Source organism: Podarcis vaucheri (genome assembly GCF_965113315.1).
Source record: "Podarcis vaucheri genome assembly, chromosome: 1".
In the NCBI taxonomy this organism is placed as follows: domain Eukaryota; kingdom Metazoa; phylum Chordata; class Lepidosauria; order Squamata; family Lacertidae; genus Podarcis; species Podarcis vaucheri.
Window position 1 is genome coordinate 32,693,814 of NC_138759.1, and position 22,132 is coordinate 32,715,945.

The 22,132-nt window shown below is 42.8% G+C and overlaps 1 protein-coding gene across 1 annotated transcript in view; it reads left to right on the forward strand.

Moving 5' to 3' along the window:
- Positions 1-20,165: 20,165 nt before the first annotated feature.
- LTBP2 (latent transforming growth factor beta binding protein 2) overlaps positions 20,166-22,132 on the forward strand; it is a 151,320-nt gene continuing 149,353 nt past the window's right edge. Inside the window, exon 1 of the mRNA XM_082231992.1 lies at positions 20,166-21,197. Within this exon, the coding sequence (XP_082088118.1) occupies positions 20,674-21,197 (524 nt within the window). The 5' untranslated portion in view covers positions 20,166-20,673. The remainder of the gene's footprint in view (positions 21,198-22,132) is intronic.

The window sequence follows — 22,132 nt, forward strand, 5'->3', positions numbered from 1 at the left end:
GAAACAAAGAGATAATTCAGGGTTTCCTTTAACTGTGATATATAGTGTGTGTACTGTTTAATCTTTGTAGCCATAGAACCAAAGGCTAGTTACTGACACCAAACCACACCCTAATAGGTCCTTTGAGGAAGGCTGTCATTAAGTAATATTTAGAAGTTGTTACAAATGCCCAGATCCATTCCTTACTGCTTTCTTGTGCTTCTAAAGTGTACAAAGCACCTGCATGGTTATTAAAATTTGAATCCACGCTGTATGAATACTCCTTATGCAGGTCTTTACATGCGAAAGTATAAAAACTAGCCTGAAATACCCAGAAGCGGACTTATTATTTCCTGATAGGAACACACGGAGGCTGGAATCCTCAGCATGCCAGTTCAGGGCCGGCCCAACCATTAGGCAGAATGTGGCAGCTGCCTCAGGCAGCAGATGTTGCGGGGTGGTGGCAAAGTGTCGGAGGGCAGAGGTGAGTGAATTATGTGGCCCACCTTGTGCTAGCCTACTGCCTGCTGGTGTGGTGGAGGATACTACGCCATCACCAGTGTCAAACTAAGCTTCAACTGCCAGTCTTCTCTTTAACTTCTGTATGTGGAATATAGAGATGCCAACTTATATTTCATCTCAGGCAGAAAGATGTATTAGGTCAACCTAAGAGGAAATAGGGACGTGGGTGGCGCTGTGGGTTAAACCACATAGCCTAGGACTTGCCGATCAGAAGGTCGGCGGTTTGAATCCCCACGACGGGGTGAGCTCCCGTTGCTCGGTCCCTGCTCCTGCCAACCTAGCAGTTCAAAAGCACATCAAAGTGCAAGTAGATAAATAGGTACCGCTCCGGCGGGAAGGTAAACGGCATTTCTGTGCGCTGCTCTGGTTTGCCAGAAGTGGCTTAGTCATGCTGGCCACATGACCCAGAAGCTGTACGCCGGCTCCCTCGGCCAATAAAGCGAGATGAGCACCACAACCCCAGAGTTGGTCACAACTGGACCTAATGTTCAGGGGTCCCTTTACCTTTACCTTTAAGAGGAAATAGCTCTCAGTAGTGTATTGGCCCTCCTGGCTTGTCATACCAGGAACTGCTGAATTAGCTCTCAGGCAATGTGTTGTATAGTTTCAGTTCTGCATCAGAAGCAGGGACCTGCTGTGTCATGTGCTCCCTCTGCAAGCTGTTTTGCATTGAAGTTGTTGCTCTGCCTCTGTGTGGCCTCCTCTTCATGATACTTTTCAGTCTTGCTGAACACAGTGGACACAGTAAGACTTACTTCCAAGTAAGCAAACATAGTATGACACTGCTAAAGCGTTTGAGCAGTATTCTGGGGGATGTAAGAGAGAAGGTGTCGTTGCAATGCCCCACTCTTGTTCTGGAAAACTAAACTAATACAGGCCTTGTTGTTATTAAATTGCTATTAAACCATTTTGCCAGATTATTTAATCTGGGATCCACTAGCCATTTGTCAGTCCTGCAGTGGTGCACCCCAGGAGTTGTGTTCTCTCTTGGCAAGATGTTTGCTATATGTAATATCAGATGTGTCTTCAGTGTTGTATATATCCTTTTGTTGCATTCTGGGTTTCATATATCTTTGCACCTATAAAGGTTGTTTAAATTCCTGTGTATAGCGGTTTCTTCTGGGATTGTCCTATTGAGAACTCTGGTCCATACCTACCTTCTCTTTTGCATCCTTTCCTTTAACCTAGAAGGATGAATATTCTGGCTTTTGGGCAACTAACTGAAGAAGGCTTAGCTGCCCCAATATAGCCTTGGAGCTCATATAATTTCTCTTGCTGCAGCCAAACCTTGACAGTACATCTGAGCTGAAGTTAAAACCCCTGCTTTCCATGTTCCTCCTCTTCCATCCTGAACTAGCAGCAGAATTTAGCTCTCCCTTCCCAATATGCTGGAGTGTTTTCATGTCTCATTAGTAGACAGACATATTTTACTGCTCTGTGTAGGGAAACTTGTAGTGTATCCCATTTTCTCCACAAAATTTATAATGGACCTAGGTGATATTATGCAGTCTGAATCATTATTTTAAATACTCTGGGGCCTACCTTACCTAATGTTCTTCTGCTTAATACATTATTTTAAGGGAATACCCAAACTGGTAAGCTTTTACATTCACTGAATTCCTGGATTCTTAAAGAAGGTGGCACAGTTTCTTCTTGTTTAGCTCTACACTTCTGGATTTTTAAAAATATACATGTCATTAAAAAGTTCCCAAGCTAGATCTGTGGGTTGGAGTTCTGTGGTACTCCTCCTCCTTGCAATTATCTAATGCATTCTTCATTACTGGGGCCACAGGACTCTTTGTTTTCATTACTGGAATTTCAGTACAGTGGTACCTCTGGTTAAGAACTTAATTCGTTCTGGAAGTCCGTTCTTAACCTGAAACTGTTCTTACTTAACCTGAGGTACCACTTTAGCTAATGGGGCCTCCCACTGCCGCCACGTGATTTCTGTTCTCATCCTGAAGCAAAGTTCTTAACCCAAGGTACTATTTCGGGGTTAGCAGAGTCTGTAACCTGAAGTGTCTGTAACCCGAGGTACCACTGTATTTCCATTGCACCCTTGCACACATCAGAAGTAGACGTCTCGCTGTTTTTTCCTGCTGAAAGTTGAGTAAAGCTATAACTGGAAGCCTCATTATGCTTTTTAATATTTGGGGCCCCTTTTACTAGTTTTGGCTTTGCCATTTGCTTTTTATTGTTTCTGCAGTTTTTCTGCTGTTTTTTATAGTTTTCATTATTACTGCTTTTATTATTTTTGTTTTTAATTTTAGGTTCGGTAGGCTGCCTTGAGGCTACATAGTGTACGTGACACAGCAGAGTTTATATATGATTCTGGAACCTTGTTAATCCTGAACACACTAAAACTTCATTTAAATGTATCATAGGTATTAAAGTTATAATACTCTAAGCATGGTTGTAAATAGGATTTAAGATTTTGGTTGAGGCAGTATGTAAATAAGCAAGCAATCCCTACTGGAAGAACAAATGGTACACAAATGATTAATTTTAGTTTTAGTTTTTTTTTTTTTTGTGTGTGTGTTTGTTTGTAAACTGCTTAGAAAAGTTGGTGAGTGCCTCGTCTGCAGCTATATGTTTTCTTATCTCCCTATGATACATTTAACGTTTTGTTTTCCAATTTAACAAGGCACCATTGGTTGCCATCCGTCTGTTTCGGTAGACAATTGATTAAGTGTGCCTTTGGAAATGTAGTCATACCACTGGAAAGTAAGTGTCTCCTGTGGCTGTAGCACTGGCAGAGGAAGAGGGGGTGCGGGGGGAGTGCAGCGCCCCTGGCACCACGATACCAGTGGGGTGTCATTGTGGCTGCCCCCACTGTGCTGTGCGCCATGCCCCTGCGGGGCGGCGCACCACACCCCCAGGATGCACACCATGCCCCCGCCTGCTCTCCGCCCCCGGTGCCGAAGCATGAAGCTCCGCCCCCGGGCTGTAGAGACTGATACAGGAGAGACATGTTTTGTTGCTGCTGGGGCAGATGAAGGCATCTGGTTGTGCTGATGCAGGTGTACTACAATGTTTCTTTTTTTCTGCGCTCCTCCCAGCAGTCATGATGACATCCTATATTCTTCACAGCTTTCTTATTCACAAATGAAGAAAATCAATTCCCTATGCTATTCAAGTATTGGCATGTTATGATTTTCAGCCTGAGGCCCTTTTACACATAATGTCTCTACAAAGGATCTTCTGTGTTGCTTGTGGCCTTTGAGATAGCTCAGCTGGTAAAGCACGAGACTCTTAATCTCAGTGTTATGAGTTCGAGCCCTGTGTTGGGCAAAAAGTTTCATGCATTGCAGGGGATTGACTAGGTGACCCTCATCGTTCCTTACAATTCTGTGATTCTATTATTCTTAATGGCACAAGCAATTAGTCACAACTGCTTTTGACTCAGTTTGTAGTATGAAGGCTAAAGTTGCTCAGTGTATTTCAGTCATTCATTGACCAGTTATTTCATACTTCCATCAGATCTCCTTGTCAAAGGCTTCAGCAGGAAGACAACATTCAAGGTGCATGTAATTACAAAGAAAACGAACTAGTCATAAACCTGTGCTTTGTTCCACCATTCATGGGAATTGTATAAAAGGAGAGAATTCTTCCTTCTGAAAATTGCAGAGAGATTTTAGATAATCCATTTTCTTTGAAAAGGTTGTGTGGGAACTGTGTTACTGATTGAAAGGATGCTGACAACTTGCTAGATCAGAGGTGGATAAACAATGCCTTGTGGGCTGGCATCAGCACAAAGTCTGCCTTGTTCTAGGTGATGCCTAGATGCATGGAGAACGGCCACCGAACCTGTGCTAGGTACTCCTTGCTTTCTCCCCCTGTGTGGACTGCTCCAAGTCTAATCTGAGTGGAGAGAAAACTGCTAAATAATGCTGAAATGTGGACAAATTCTCAGTGACGAGATAGCCTATCATTTGACATTTGTATGCATATTTTTAGGTCCCTCCCTATTTTCGTGATTGTACAGTGGTACCTCAGGTTAAGTACTTAATTCTTTCCGGAGGTCTGTTCTTAACCTGAAACTGTTCTTAACCTGAAGCATCACTTTAGCTAATGGGGCCTCCTGCTGCCGCTGCGCTGCCGGAGCACGATTTCTGTTCTCATCCTGAAGCAAAGTTCTTAACCCGAGGTAATATTTCCGGGTTAGTGGAGTCTGTAACCTGAAGCGTATGTAACCTGAAGCGTATGTAACCCGAGGTACCACTGTATTTTAAATTCTTGTGACCTTGGGATGAAGTAATAAATTATTATTCTCATTTAATAATATGAATAGGTTGCAGCAGCATGTCAAATCCTGCTTCTCTTTCCCCCACCTGAGATCTTGGAGCTGTAAGAAGTAACTGGCAGTGGAAGCAATGATGAGCTCAGGTTCCCTTCTCACTTCAGGTGTCCTGGAAACAGAATGAGTTTTGGTATATTTCAGCATCAATTCTTTTATCTCTCTCTCTCTCCCCCCCCACACACTTTCATTATTGGGGGCAAAAGTGTGGAAGCTTTAGGATCTGGAGAAATTCCCCTCCTGGGTATTTCCCCCCCTTTTTTTTGAGATGAGCAGATATTGCTTTTCGCGCTGTCTGATGTAGTTTGCCCTCTGACATCAGAACTTGGAAGGGACAATACAAGTGAGAAGAATGGCCTTTTCAGCCACAACTGCAGGGGCTACCCTGTCCTTTGACTTTGACGCCAGATGGACAGAGGTGTAAAAAGAGTTAGAGTAACTGCTGGCACCACTTCCCTGCAGCTCTCTGCACAGGAACGGCTGTCCTTGCTAAGGTTCTGCAGATGGTCTAAGATGCTGAAAAAGTGAATAATAGAAAAGGACGGAATCAAGTGGTAGACACAGCTAAATTATTCCCAGTGGGTTCCAGCTTCATAATGTGTGTTTGACAAGGGCAGTCAGGTGTCAATAGTAATGGCTGGGGGTGGAAAATAAACTCCCCCTTCTTGACTCCTGATGCTGTAGCCTACACCAAATTGGAGTGCTTCAGATTATACAGTCTGTTACAATATTTTACCTCGAGCTCTAAGGACCATTAATTCTGAAATGGGGAATCATAAATCAACATCTAACTTGCATGGGATTTATTTATTGACAAGTAAGCCTTTTTGCTCATATAAACCTAATGGAACAAAGAAAGTGGAGTCTGTAAGCAAACAGAGTTTCTCCCTGGCCCACTACACCAAATTATCTGTAAACACATTTAATCTGCTGGACTGATAAGTATAGAAGTCTGCAGCAAAGGATAACCTTGTGGATGAGTTAGTATTGCTATTTCACATTACTGCGGTTGGGCTGTTTTGTTTTTATAAAACAACATTATGTGGCCCCGGTGCTTTGTTATTAAGTTCATTGCATTAGGACTTGTATCCATCCCTTCCAAAAAACTCTTGCCTGTGGCTCCTCTTGTTGATGTGTGCCACATGCCTAGTATGTTTTGACGTCCGGGGGGAAATTTCAAAAGGCGGCACTTTGTCCTGGATCTTAGGCAAGTGAGTCAAAAAAATCACCTTTTCTGGCCTTTTTTTTTCCCTTTAAAAGGGTCAACATTTTCTGTGGGGTGTCCTGGTTTTTACTTCTTGAAATATGGCAACCCTGTTTTTAGTTAGGCCACATGTGCATCATGCATTTAAATGATGATTAAGTCATGGCTTCCTCCAGAGTATCCTGGGAATGATGACTTGATAAATAAGGGTGCTAAGAGTTGTTAAAGGTAAAGGATAAAGGGACCCCTGACCATTAGGTTCAGTCGCGAACGACTTTGGGGTTGCGGCGCTCATCTCGCTTTACTGGCCAAGGGAGCCGGCGTACAGCTTCCAGGTCATGTGGCCAGCATGACTAAGCCGCTTCTGGCGAACCAGAGCAGCACACGGAAATGCCGTTTACCTTCCCACCTGAGCGGTACCTATTTATCTACTTGCACTTTGATGTGCTTTCGAACTGCTAGGTTGGCAGGAGCAGGGACCGAGGAGACCCCTATTTCCCTCATAGAGCTACAATTCTCAGAGCGGTTTAACAATCAATCCCTTTTCCCAGGAAACTAGATGTTGTAGCTCTGTGAGAGAGAAAGGGGTCTCTTAACAATTCTTAGCACCCTTAACATACCGCAGTTCACAATATCCTTTTAGAGTAGTCATGACTGTTAAAGTGGTATAATAGTGCTTTAAACATACAGCTTACATACAGGGTAACATACGCTTCAGGTTTTATATGCTTCAGTTTACAGACTATGCTAAGCCAGAAATAGTGCTTCAGCTTAAGAACTTTGCTTCAGGATAAGAACAGAAATCGAGCTCCGGCGGCAGCGGGAGGCCCCATTAGCTAAAGTGGTGCTTCAGGTTAAGAACAGTTTCAGGTTAAGAACGGACATCCGGAACGAATTAAGTACTTAACCCGAGGTACCACTGTATGGGGTGGAAGTGGCCTAGAACTGAAATAACTTGTTGGGATCTAAGTGCCCCTGCCCCTTGGTTTTCTCCTGATTTCCAAAAGCAACGCAGGAAAGCAAAATTATTATTACTGTATTGTGTTTATTTCCAGTGTGCTTTAGCCAAGATGTTCTAAGCATATAATCCTATATTAAAAACAAATAGCAAAATAATAAAAGATGGTGTTTTTTAAGTGTTAAAATTCCAGCCCACCCATCATAAATCTGAAACATCAAGTTAATTCTATAAGGTCTGAAAGGGACTCATATTACAATTTGGGCACATGTACCTGAAAACAAAATATACAGTACACACATTTTATTGAATCTGAAGGGTGGGTTCATATAAAACCTGGACACATGCCACCTTGAAATTCTTGGAAAGGGTGAACAGGAAAGGACTGCACCCTTGCTTTCAAATTGTTTAAAGGGATACATGCTAAAGTTTACACCCATGCACCCTTCACAAAAGGGCAAGTGTGTCTGAGTGTGTGCGCGCGTGCATGCACACCCACCCACACACCCACACACACATAAACAAAAATGGAAAGTGAAAATCTCTTCAGAAAAATGCCTTGTGTTATACTTTGAAGAATCCCTAAGCGTAGTTGTGGGACAGCCACAAAAATGCCTCTGTATATATTTGCAAAAAATGTAGCTTGGCACACTAATGGTATTGCTAAGAGGGCACCGAATCAATGTGATCAATGAACAAAGAACAGCTTGAAAATGCTGTTCAGAAACACTGAGCTCCCTTCAGTCCCAATGTTTCACACAGCTTGTGCATTCTCAATCACAAATGTCTTCAAAAAAAGGTTTCCACTTTTTATGCACCCTGGATTTCTCTCTAATTTGTATGCACCTGTTTACATGTAGAGCTGTGTGCCAACCTTCACAGTGTGTGGTCTAGACCATTGTTAATATGAATGTACATGTTTAGACACCATCACCCCCACGGCGTCTGGCCTTGAGACACCCACAGGGCTGGCCTTTGCCTCTGTCCCTCCCCCTGTCTCAGAGGTGTTCTGTTTAAGTGAAAGCAGAAGAAATATTAAAGTAAACAAACACCAACTTGTAAACTGGGAGTTGCTGGACAGCTTTCTACACTCCTTGTTTTGACAGCAGACCATCACTGACACACGTCTGGTTTTCTGGCCGAGCTACTTCCAAGGCTGGGGTTGTTGCCTCTGAGGATTTGTGCTGGATCTCACAGCGCTGATGAAGGTGGCCCGACATGAATGGAGTGTCTGTGGAAACGTCTGTTGAATGCTATCCTGAGACTCTTCTGTGAATACGCCTTTTGTTTTCAGCAGAAGAGTCTCAAATAACTACAAGTGCTTCCAGCCATGTATTTAACGACAAAGCTCAAGGTACGCGTCATCTCCAGGATGTTTTCTTGCTGTCCTCTTGACTCTGCTTCTACTAATATACTGGTTCCCAGGGTCTTTTATCTTTCCATTTGGTTGTTCATCTTTTCCTAGTTTGTCGTCCTACTTGAAAGTCTGTGGCCAGTTCTGTTCCTCCCATCTCTAAAATATTATAGGGCTGGAGGGAATATAGAAAATGACAAATGATCAAGTGACTGAAGAACTTCATAGAAAGGCTGAAGTTTTAGATGCTTTTTGTTGTTTTAAAAGGAGGGACTTGAGATAGATGATCATGAAAAATGTTGAGCTAGCAGAGAGGGATTTTTCACCCTTTCCAGGATTCAGCTACTAAATTTGGTTGCAAGTAGATTCAGAACAAACAATTGAAGTACTTCTTCACACAATGCACAATAAACTGATGGAATCCATTGCCATAAGATGGGTAAGATAGATTTGTACTATTTTATTTTTACAAATTCACAAAAATTAACAGTGAAATATTGCCCTAATGATAATAATAATAACTGTCAAAAGAAGTTAACATGCATATTGCTGAAGAGTCCAAAATATTTGCCCCACCTCTTTCTGTCCAATCTCTACAGCCTCAACATTGGTTAGATTTCCAACTAGCATCCTATGCTGCTGACCCAACTCCATATAACATTCCTGCCAACTTTGCCCTGCCCAGTGAGAGCCAGTGTGGAGTAGTGGTTAAGAGCGGTTGATTTGTAATCTGGGGAACTGGGTTCGCGTCTCCGCTCCTCCACATGTAGCTCCGCTCCTCCACATGTAGCTAGTCACACTTCTCTGAAGTCTCTCAGCCTCACTCAGCTCACAGAATGTTTGTTGTGGGAGAATGTTAGCCGCTTTGAGACTCCTTCGGGTAGTGATAAAGCGGGATATCAAATCCAAACTCTCCTCCTCCTCCTCCTCCTCCTCCTCCTCCTCCTCCTCCTCCTCCCCCTCCTCCCCCACAAGTGCTACACATTTGGCAATAGGACTGAACAGAGAGCCTACATCTGAATGTACATGCATAGGCTCTCAATTCAGACCCTCTGGTGAATTTTTGGAAGTGAATGAAGACCTGACAGCTCTGCTCTCCTGTCCATGTGTTCAGTGAATGCACGGGGGCCTTTTTGTACAGAGCTGAACTGTGCAGCAACCAGCACTTCAGCAATGGCCAGGAAATGTGTATCTAAAATAACAGGGTAGGCATTGCTTGGAATATATCACTCTGTTCACCTTAGAGCACATAGGTGAGATCCTGGGTGATGAGACTGCTAGAAAAAGAGTGCTATGAACAAAAAGAGATCACTTACCCATGCAAAAAGGTTTTAACCCTTTTGTTCATGGCTGTTGGTGACTCCATGTTGTGTCTGTGTCTGTCAGTATCCCTGTGTCACCCTTTACTTGATCCTTTGCTTCTTGGAGTGCAGTTGGACATTTCTCCCAAGAAAATGGCAGACAAGCAAACCCCAGTCATGCTTCATTGGAACAACCCTCTTAACCTGGCATGAAACCCTGGGATGTCTGGATACTGACAAGAAAGGAAATGCGAGCCACACAGTAGAGTGAGTCATGTGGCTTTTATAGAATACTGAACCTCACCAGAATAGGAAACAGAAATTTGTCAGCTAAATTGGATTGTTTGATTGCATATTTTCCTTATGGATGTTCATATTTTTTTCAATGCTTTTGTCATTTGTTTTTTTGTTTTTTTACTTGTAAGCAGCTTAGAAGTCCATTTTTTGGCATTAAATGATATTATTAACAGTATTGTTGTGTTTGTTTGATTTATGTTAAAATGTAATGATAAAACAACAAAGAACCACTTAGACAGCCCTTAGTCAATACCAATAACAACTGAAGAGCAAGGGTGCAGAACTTCCAACCCATGGGGCAAACTTAGCCTGCCAGGGGTTTAAATTTGGCCTACAATAGCATTTTCCCCCTAACCACACCCACCTGTCCCACACCTGATATCACCTGTGATGCAGATAGAGATGTGGCTACCAGTGCACAATGAGGTGTCTTAAAGTGTGTTGCTAGTTGTGTGCAAGGGAAAGCAGGCTCCTCCTCTTTATGCACTTCAGAGCACCTCTTTGCAAGCCTTGTGTAGAGCTTTGAAACCCCAACTTTGGGACTTCAAAGCGCACAATCACCTGATCTCATTATGATTGGCCTCACCCACCTGTCAAATTTGGCCCACAAGGCTGGGATCTGATAAAGATCTAGATCAGAGCCAAAAAGGTTCCCCACAACTGCTGAAGGGGATCAAGTACAGCCTTTGATGCATAAGCTTTAAATTCATTGCCTCACTTCTGAATACAGAGAAATGCCCCCTCTTGGTCAGAGTCTCCCTTGCAGCAATCAGTTCCCAAGGCCATGGAATGCATCCCATCTGCAGTGTATTAGGGAATGTGCTCAGTGACAGAGAGAAGCATATGTTGGTTCTGAACCTTTTTTTTAAGAGGGAAAAAAAAGGGTAATTAGCTGAAGGAACATGGCGCCAGGATCCACATCTGGGAACCAACTGCCATGCACACATAGACTACTATAGTTTTAACATGCTTGATATTACACAGTTTATGCTGTCACCAAAGTGAGGAAGTAATGGGTAGCGATTTATGACTAGTTCTCATGTCAAAAAACTTGAACCAGCTCTGCCTGCAGAGCTTCTTTCCTCAGGTTAGAGAGATTAAAATTTCCAAACTTCTTGTGGCTGAGTATCTTGGATAGCAGAGACGTGGGTGGCGCTGTGGTCTAAACCACTGAGCCTAGGGCTTGCCGATCGGAAGGTCAGCAGTTCGAATCCCCGCGACGGGGTGAGCTCCCATTGTTCGGTCCCAGCTCCTGCCAACCTAGCAGTTCAAAAGCACATCAAAGTGCAAGTAGATAAATAGGTACCGCTCTGGTGGGAAGGTAACGGCGTTTCCGTGCGCTGCTCTGGTTTCACCAGAAGCAGCTTAGTCATGCTGGCCACATGACCTGGAAGCTGTCTGCGGACAAACGCCGGCTCCCTCAGCCTATAGAGTGAGATGAGCGCCGCAACCCCAGAGTTGTCCGCGACTGGACCTAACAGTCAGGGGTACCTTTACCTTTTTATCTTGGATAGCAGAAGCTCTTGTCACTGAAATGGGAACACAGTGACGGTGCTTGAGTTCATACAAATACCTTCAAATGGCCCAAGCAACATTTTTCAATCAAAATTTGTCATAATTTTCTCCCATAGTGACAAAATAATAACAGAGCACGCCTGCATAGATAATTTGGGGTTTTTTGTTTTGCTTTTTGTTTTGCATTGCACCAATAAACCAGTGTCTTTAAATTTAGCCGCTTCTTGTTAGCTTACCCGTAACATAAGGTATTTGGAAATCATGTTTGGCCATTTTTAGAAGTTTTTTGAGCTAGCTTTTTTTCTTTGAAGGTTCCTTAAAAGCTGCAGATCTTGCCACAGACATCTCAGCTGAAGCCAAGCAAGACTGTCCAATTTCCAAGCATATAAATTGTCAGGCTGTATAACACTCTCATCACAGATAATTTATTTTAATCTAGTGACATTGGCTTCTTTCTTTCAACCCTCTGTAGTTAATCTCTTTTGGATGAAGTCTTGATTTTATAGTATGATTGTTCAACCTCTGCTTTATGTGTGAGTTCCAGAGAAATGAGATATTCTGTGCTTATCTACAGGACCTCTGCCGAGCAGTTTGTTGAAATCCAACTTGTATTGCAGCCTCCCACAAACATTGCACTTCCTTATTTTTGACAGATTTATTTTCAAAGACTGATAAATATGGAATGAGATCCTGGATCTTGATTAACTTCAGGCATCTAAATACAACACATAGACCCCCTGCTGAAAATTAGCTTGCCCTGGCAGTGCCAGTTAAATATCTGGTGCCAGGAAGAATTTGTTTTAGGGGCAGGAAGGGTCTCATGCCAAGGTTCAAAGGTCAGGAACTTTCCACTGCTGCTCTGCCCACAGAGGACGATGATGGGGAATGCAATGCTCTCACCTGCAGTGGGTGCTGAGCTGAAAGGGAGCTGCCGGGGGGGGGGGGGAACGACACACACACCGAATTTTGCTGTTGCACACCATTGACATTTGAAAGCCCAAAGTCTGCTCAGCTTTTTGGGGAAGAGTTGTTGAATTATCAAATTGACAGGATGTCATGGATCTGATGAGCTGGATTCAGCCCAGTAGACCTGAAGGAGCGTCTCCACCCCCATCGTTCAGCCTGGACACTGAGGTCCAGTGCTGAGGGCCTTCTGGCAGTTTCCTCACTGTGAGAAGTGAGGTAACAGGGAACCAGGTAGAGGGCCTTCTCAGTAGTGATAGCACCCTGCCATCAAATGTCAAGCAAATAAACAACTATCTGACTTTTAGAAGACATCTGAAAGCAGCCCTGTTTAGGGAAGTTTTTAATGTTTGATGTTTTATTGTATTTTTAATATTATTCATGGAGCCGCCCAGAGTGGGGTACAAATAAATTATTATTATTATTATTATTACTATTATTATTATTATTATTATTATTATTATTTTATTTTATTTGGCTTATGAAAGTTTTTTTGCTACATTTGTTCATTGCTAAGGTGCCACAGGACTCTTTATTGTATAATGCACACTGATGATTAATATGACGAAAATGTATTCCGTTTTTAAACTCATTGTAAACTCAGACTAGAACATATGGAACAGGATAGTGTTAATAATATTATTAGGGGACTTTCAATATGAGTTTAAATTATTAGAGCAGTTAGCTGGAGTTGTGATTGGGATAATGTTCTTTGTGGAGGCAATGCCCCATTATACGTTCCTTCATAATGTGACAGGATTAACTGAGATGAAAAGAGTCCATATTCTTGGAACTCTATAACTGCCCAGAGTCTCTTTTCAAAAACTAGAAGAACAACTTTATCAAGAATATTGACAAGACCAGAGAAGACAGCTTTAAACTGTAAAACAGAGTTGGTTAACTTCTGGCCTGTTTCCCCCTCCCCAAAGATTTTTGTGTGCCCCCTCAGTCCTCCCAAATTTGTCATTTTAAAAAAAGATATTGTTTTTAGCCGCTTTTTTTAAAAATTGAGGGTTCCCATTGTTCCCCTGTTTGGGGGCCCCTCAAGGTTGTTGTCAATTTTTATTTTTATTTTTTAAAAATATGACTGGCTACTCATGGGTGTTCCCCACTTTTATAGAGTGATGCCAAAGGCTTTTGGTTGCCTCTCAAGACCACTCCTCCAACATTTGTCCATTTAAAAAATAAGTTAGTTTAAAACAATTTTTAAATGTAAAATTAAATTGCCAACTGATCTTATGGGTACTTTATGATGCCAAAAGGTTTTTGTGACACCCCTCAAGACCCCCAAATTTGCCCCTTTAATTTTTGAAAACAAAAATTAATAAAGAATAGTGGTTGATAAAAGTGATTTAAAATAGAATAGTTGATGGGAAAGCTTTTTGGGAGGCAGTCTGGAGTACAGTGGTACTCAAAGTTTTGCTAAAGGGCTGCTGGGGACAGAGAGGCAATTGCTCTTTGCTACTTGCATACAGTGGTACTTCGGGTTAAGAACTTAATTTGTTCTGGAGGTCTGTTCTTAACCTGAAACTGTTCTTCACCTGAAGCACCACTTTAGCTAATGGGGCCTCCTGCTGCCACCGCACCACCGCTGCACGATTTCTGTTCTCATCCTGAAGCAAAGTTCTTAACCCGAGGTACTATTTCTGGGTTAGCGGAGTCTGTAACCTGAAGCGTATGTAACCCGAGGTACCACTGTATCATGGTTCTCATCACACCAATGCTTTCACTTTGGCTGCAACTATGTTTACACTTTGGCCACACTCACTTTAACATGCAGCCCTTTATCCCCAAAAAGTTTAGCCACAAAGGGATGCAGATGACAAGGTTAAAAATGCTTGAGAGGTTTCAGGAGTGAACAAAGGAGAAATAGCCTTTTCTTCAACTCTGGCAAATCCCATTCTCCTGTTTACACTGTTTTAGTTTTTAATTTTAGTTTTAGTTTTTAATGTATGTGTTATTTCTTTTTTGTTTTGAATCTCCTTGAGTTACTTTTTGTAAAAGAGCAACTAATAAGTTTTAATAATAATAATAATAATAATAATAATAATAATAATAATACATTAGTACTCCACGCTGGGAGAATAGCTCCTTTTGTCTTGCAAATTGTGATCTGTAACATCTTGTTTTATCCAATGTTAGATGCATTGAAATCATTGAACATAGTGAACTTTTAATGGACCTACTCTGAGTAGAATTTAAATGGCAGTACCTGCTTTCTATTTTACAAAATCTTCTTTGTTTAATTTCTCATATTTGTTATATGCAACTGTGTTGAAGCTTGGCAATGAAATATTATTTTTGTTGTGAGCCCATACCTCAGAAAATCCATAGCTTTCATTTGCTATCACGCAACATGACCAATGTAAAATACTGTATCCAAGCTCCTCCAATAAAAATGGAATGGTCGGGTGGATTTTCATGTGACTGCATGTAATGAGGACAGAAAACTGTGGTGTTGAACTTGTGAAGAGTCAATGATTTAAAACTTCCTGGGTCTCCCCCTCTGTTGATCTGAGTGAGTTGCAGGTGCCACTGGCAAGTTTAGGGTTTTGGGAGGGCATTTCATTAATCCCTTACATTGTGAATTCTTTGCATTCTTTTCCTATGTTCTAAAGGAAAATTATATCCTTCCTCTTTCTCAGGCTCTTGCAGTCTCAATTATTGCTCCAAAAGCTAATTGGTTCTCGCTGTGTGTGGTTATCCAAAGAGGTTTAATTGGCTGTGTAGACAGCCAATTTCATATTTGTTGCAAATAAGTGAAACAGTACCTCCTGTGAGGAAAATCTTCCACAGACGTAAGTAAATATTGTGTAATACAGAAAAATGCCTAAAATAATTTCAGGGGGGTGGTCAGCAAAGTCTAGGCCTCTTGAGTGTTGGGTTTAGATACCAAATATTTTTTTGTTCCAGGGCTACATAAGAAAGTAATTAAAAGGAGACTGGGAGGACATTTTGCTTTAGAACAAAACAAAAACAAAAATCAGCGATGACTTTTATCGAGCTGCACTCTCTGCATTCAATAGCTATGCGCATGCTATCACAAACTGATCTCTAGAAGGAGATGAGGACTGCAAAGAGAATGAAGAGCTTTGCACGCAAACTTAGAATCCTAATGCACCCATTTAGGAGTGCCAAGCAAAAACCCTTCAATGGCAAATCAGCAACAGGCCAGATAAAGCACAAAACACCAGTTTGGCCAGATCTTTCAGGGCTTATTCATTACACATGGTTAGTTACAGGTGTTTGCTTGTATAAAAAATGTTTGCATGCTACTTTTCAGTTTGAGGGTGCCTCACTATAATAATGTTAATTTCTTCAGAACTTAGCATGTCCCATTCTGTCACCCCACCCCACCTCATCTAGTCCCAAATGCACAACGTGATGTTCCACGCTCCTTACGAGAACCCAAGAGGAGATGTTCCAATTGGCACCTGTTCCCCTTCCCACAACCAATTGCTGTTAAGGTTGTACCACCCTTTTCAGCCTTACTATATCCACAGCTGCATTTGAATGGCTTGTGTTGCATGACTTTGAATTACTCTTTGCAGAAACAGATGTATTGGCTATGGGTCAGAAATCTATGAGCTCCCAAGGTTCCCACTACTGCTTATATGCATCCATCAAACTTTGCTATTCCATATGACCTAAAAAATGGCAAAGTTTTATGGATTAAAAAAACCCACAAATGTCTCCCATGACCCTCGTTACATTCCATGGTTCACCTCTGGAAGTTTATAATTGTTAAAAACCTTTAAGAAATTAAGATGAAATTTCCAAAGCTTGGCTACTACTTGGATTTCACTTGAGCCCAATTAAACAGACTAATCTTGGGCTTCACATTTGTATCGTTTGTCCCTTCATGAAGATTCCATGGGTGGAAGTTTGGATTTAGTACAGGCCTAGCTCATACTGTAAAACTTCCAGTGCATTCAGCAGGAAGCCATGTGGAAGAATGAGCCAAGATGGCATTAGGTCAATAACTTATTCGTATTAAAATCTTTATTTATTTCAACTATTTATATACTGCTTAATATTGTAGTTTCTAAGCAGAGTGCAATGAGATTATAGAAGAGATGCAAAATATAAAACCAGTCAAAATTAATTAGAAAAGCTTACTAAAATGGCCTGCTTATAAAAAAAATGTCTTCACCATGTATCTGAAGCTCAACAGGGACACTAGGCAAAAAGATTCCTCCTGCATTGCAGGGGATTGCACTAGATGACCCTCATGGTCCCTTCCAACTCTACAGTTCCATGATTCTATGATTCTAGTCTGATCACAGCTGGGAGGAGATTCCACAGCATTGGACCCACAATACTGAACACACAGTTCCTGGTAGGTGTGAGCTGCGTATCTGAGCCATGAGGGAACAGTAATAGGTATTCCCTTTACAGATAGGTAGCCGTGTTGGTCTGCCATAGTCAAAATAAAAAAATTCCTTCCAGTAGCACCTTAAAGATCAACTAAGTTAGTTCTTGGTATGAGCTTTTGTGTGCGTGCACACTTCTTCAGATACACTATTGCAACTCATTACCAAACTTAAAACCATGGAGAGACCTGGTCTGAACAGAGACATTGGATTCTTATCTCATTATACATGACTAAGCCATTTCTCACCTTCTCACCCCTTGCCTTTTCCTGTAAGACCTATTACAGTCGTTAAGAGTCGTCAACAGGCTCATCTCAGCTATCTGCCAATCTCCCATTCCCACCACCCTTCTGAGTAATACCCCTCCCCACCTTCTCACTATATAGAAGGATCTGGCAACTTCTGTTTCAGTGTATCTGAAGACGTGTGCATGCACACGAAAGCTCATACCAAGAACTAACTTAGTTGGTCTTTAAGGTGCTACTGGAAGGAATTCTTTTATTTTAGGTATTCCCTTGAAGGCTTTCGTGATCAGACCTATCAAGTGGTCCTGAAGGTATCCCAACAGTCTAGCACATGGGTAGGTTAAACTAAGGCCCGGAGGCTGGATCTGGCCCAGTCGCCTTCTAAATCCTGCCCACGGACAGTCTGGGAATCAGTGTGTTTTTTACATGAGTATCATGTGTGCTTTTATTTAAAATGCATCTCTGGATTATTTGTGGGGCATAGGAATTCGTTCATTTTTTTTCTTCTTCAAAATATAGTCTGGCCCCCACAAGGTCTGAGGGACAGTGGACTGGCCCCCTGCTGACCCCTGGTTAGCACCAGCATTTTGCATGAGCTAGAGCTGGAGCTTCCGAACCAGGCTTTGCAATATCAACGTCTTGAGGTTACCAATGCATGAATCACTGTGGCCCAGCTATCCCTGTCTAAGAATGGCAATAGTTGGTGAACCAATTGAAACTGGTAAAAGGCATTCCTAGCCTACTTCGTACTTCAGTAACAAAAAAAGTGGATGCAGAATCATGTCCCAATTACTTTCAGAGGGAGTGCAACCCCATTCAGAACAGACGACTGCCCAGTATCTCAGGAACCACCTACCCACACTGCCTCCATCTTCCCGGGGTTCAGTTTATTGGCTCTCATATAATCCACTGTGTCCAGACAATGATCCAAATCATGAATAGCCTCTCCTGGCTCAGATGTTATGGGGAAATAGAGCTGTGTGTCACCAGTACACGGATAACACCTTGCCCCACTACTCCTGGTGACTGCTCTCTATGGATAAAGATGTTGAATGGACAAGATCATGCTTTGTGGCAAACCATAGCATAAGGACCATGGGGCCAAAGCCTGAGGTGATCTGTTTCTCCCCTAGATGGTGCCAAATGAACTCTACAGTGGTACCTCGGGTTAAGTACTTAATTTGTTCCGGAGGTCCGTTCTTAACCTGAAACTGTTCTTAACCTGAAGAACCACTTTAGCTAATGGGGCCTCCGGCTGCTGCCGCTGCGCGATTTCTGTTCTCATCCTGAAGCAAAGTTCTTAACCTGAGGTAATATTTCTGGGTTAGCGGAGTCTGTAACCTGAAGCGTATGTAACCTGAGGTACCACTGTACTTTTACCTGTATAGGTGTCAGAATACTGATCCTGATCCATTTGAGCAGCAAGCAGGGCTAAATTAGATGTGACATTTTTTACATATTTTGCCTTTGCACGATTTAAAATAAACAAATACATGCCATATTCCAACCACACAAGAGCTAAAGACATGACTAATGCCCTAAGCTCAGCCTATTGGGTGTTAGTCAGAAAAATGTGGGATTCTTTAACCTAAGGGAGCCCAAGCATTCAGTGAGCCTGGTTTGCGTGTCATGCTAAGCCACAGTTAATGCCTTTCACTATGTTTTAACATAAGTGAGCAGCATGCTAGTTCATGCGGCCCAGAAGTCTCCACTCTACTCCTTCTCTGCTCCTGTCCTCTTTGTGCTGGCAGCAGCCAACTACAAGCCTTGACTTCTCCTGTCATCCAAACCTGGCTCACGGTTTGCACCTCTGCTTATAGTTCATGGCTTATTTGGAAGAAGCAAACCAGAGGTGGTTTGTGGCTCCCAGCAAGACATGGCCAGGAGCAGATGAAGCCTGAAGCAGGAACTTCAGAGCAGCATGCACTAGCATGCTGCTCATTCATGTTAAACCACAGTTTAGCATTAACTACAGTTCAATAGGATGTGCAAACATAGCCAGAGGCTAATTCCCCTCTGTCAAACACTCCTTAAAGCCAATATTAGAACCTTGAGCAAAAAAGAAATCAAAGTAATAATTAGGAGCTAGGTAAACCCAAAGCAGCACTGATGAAAAATAAATAAAAAGGTGCCTGTAGCTTCCACATACTAATTGCCACCTTCTTAGCCCTTTTTGTCACTGACAGCCATTGTATGTACGTTGTATGTGCTTGTCTGAGAAAAAGAAAATAATTCAAACTCGAATCTATTTGATGGAGACATCAGAATTGCAAATACTATAAAGAAAGCACACACACACACGGATGCATGCCAGTGGTTCTTGTGCTTTGAGCTCTGCACTGAAGTGGACCTATAGGCTATGTAGCTCAGTGCTTTGCACATGGGCCAGGTTCATTCATTGGTATCTGCAGTTAAAGGATCTCTGGGCCAAACAACATGTTATGTTAAATGTGTGGTTTGTTCTTGCAACTTTCCTTTTTAAGGAGCTGTGGGATTGAGGTTTGATTCAGACTGGAGTGATAGCAGTGGTGGGATTTAAGCACTTCCTCCTGTGCCACAGTCCCGATGAGACTCCTCGCTACTTGCACAAAGGGAAGAACAGCGTACCTCCCAGTGCAAATAACCTTGGGGTATTTTGATTGGGACCGTGGCACAGAGGATACTTCCCTCGCACACACACGCCAGCTGCTCCTATTCAGAAAGAAAGGAAGCAAGTGAAACCACACAAAACATAGTGTTTAGTTTGGCCTTCATTAAACAGTGCTATTCCGGAGAGCAGAGAGACCCTGTGATCTGGGGATTCCTGTCACTTGTGTCTTGCATCCATTCATACCCACCTTTGCCCCACCTTCAGTAAAGAATTACAACTGCGCAGAAATTTTAGCTTGTGCTGCAAATTCAGAAAGCCGACTTGCAGATTTGTTCAGTATGATGGGTGTGGGTGTGTGTGAGAGAGAGACAGCGTGTATGTGTGTTACACACGGACACACACACACACACACACACACGGACACTCACTTTAAGAGCAAACTTTTTTTTGCATAAGCTTTGAATGGGCTTCTCCGGTTGCTCATGGGTTAATAGTTCTGTCTTGTAAATTGTTTCCCTTTGCCAAAGTGGGTGTTGCTGGAATGTCTCTTGTAAGGAGGGGGGCTGAGCTGTGTCCTCTGGAGAGGGGCGATGTCAGCATCAAAAAGGCACAAAAGGGGGAGGTTTCCAAAAATAAAACTGTCCATCCTCTCCAGAGCCAGCCAGTGCCAGAGGCAAGTGAGAAGGTGCTTGGAGCTGTCTTCAAGGAACACAAGCTCTGACAGCCAGAGGGAGAGAGGGGACGGGGAGAGGAAAGACGGGGCGTTCTCATTCTTTCTAAGGTATGAGGACTGCAGCTGCAGCTTTGGGAAACCTGCACCGTTGGGCTTTCTCTGTGCTCCTGCCCCTCTGAGCATTCCTTCCCCTCCAAGACAGCAGGTACTGATTAAGCCTTTTGCCTACATGTACCTGAAGATGTGAATGGCTTCCAAACGTGCCTGAGGAATTTAGCCCAGCTGCCCTTTCTTCCTCCTCCTCCTCCTCCTCCTCTTCTTTTTTCTAAACTCCAGTTGCACTCTCAGTTATATGAAACTTCCAGTTCAAGAACTGAGTGCTTTCCCTCTTGGACAGAAACCATGAAGGGATCCTGGAGAAGCCTTCTCCCATTTACTGTAGCTCTTTTTGTAGGGGTTGGCGAATGTCAGAGAGACTTTGCTGGGCAATTTGACCCAAGTCCTTCCTTCAGAGCTGACTCCGGAAGCAGAGAAACGACTCAGCTGAGACACCGGAGCCAGGGGAGTTCAGGACCCGCAAACAAAGTATTCAGTTTGTTCCAGGTACACAGTTCCCCTTCTCCCTTGGATCATGTTCCTGTCACCCCTAAGACGGATGTAGCCTCTAACGCCTGGGTGAGAAACTTGGCAGGGAGGGAAAACAGAAAGCCACACTCTGCTCCCACAGACCGCAGGCTCCCTGCTCCCACCAATGTCAGATCCCAATCCATCAATCCTGGGACAAGAGCTGATGCTCCCGGCAGAAGCCCAAGCTGGACTCCACAGAGACAGAGAGTGGACACCTCACACCAGTGGCCAAGGAATGGGCCGAGGCCACAGACAGCGACACAGCCGAGGATGCAAAACACCCGAAGCCGAATGGTAGGGTAAGTGCAGAAACCGCTTTCAAACTGTCAAGCAAGGTACTTGCAAGATTTGACAGCTGCTTCCTCACAGTCAGAGCAGAGCTATGATGGCAGTTTTGCTGTCAAACTTTAGTTATCAGGGCATGGCACCTAACCCAGAATCTAGTTGCAATGATGTTGTCCCAGAAAATGCCCACCTTTTTCAAAGAAAGAGCGAACTAGCCAGATCTTGTATCACAAAAGAATATTAAGACCGTGCAATGTATAGCAACAATGCACAGTACTGTCCCATGCATAGCAACAATATGATCTGTGGTCTGCTTAGGCTCTTCTGTCATCTGTACTTGAGGGAGATGTACCTAAAGGTGATTAGAAATGTCACAACTGATAGTTTCAGTGTGGTGTGTACACACACTGTATACATGCCCAAGGCCTATTCACTGCCTGTGCAATATGCATGCACATTCAGACACTCAGTGCATTCAACCCACCCATCCACTGTCATTGTGGTGGATGTGCTTTTGCTCAAGATGTTCAAAAAGTACTCATGTGCCATTCGTGTGTACAAAAAAAATAATCCACTTTGATTTCCAGGCTGTGGGGTTTGCTGCACATGTCAAGGTTTTGGTGTGCAGATGGACTGTTTTCTGTGCATTATGACATGCCTGTGTTACTGCCCTTTTGTTAATGCTATGGGTCTGTTGATTTTTTAAGAAGAGGGTGTTAAGTAACCTGACCACCTATGTAAAACGAATCTAAACAAGGTATAGTTCCCACACATCTTTTTCTTGCATAAAATTCTTGGTTCTGTGATGTCTACTTTATTAGTATTATTGCTTGCTTAACTGTGTTGATCTTACAGCCCCATGGAATATATCAGGCCATTTAGAATGTACTTGTAATATATTAAACAGGACTACTGGGGTTACATTTTTTTCATTGGTGGTAGTGGGAAT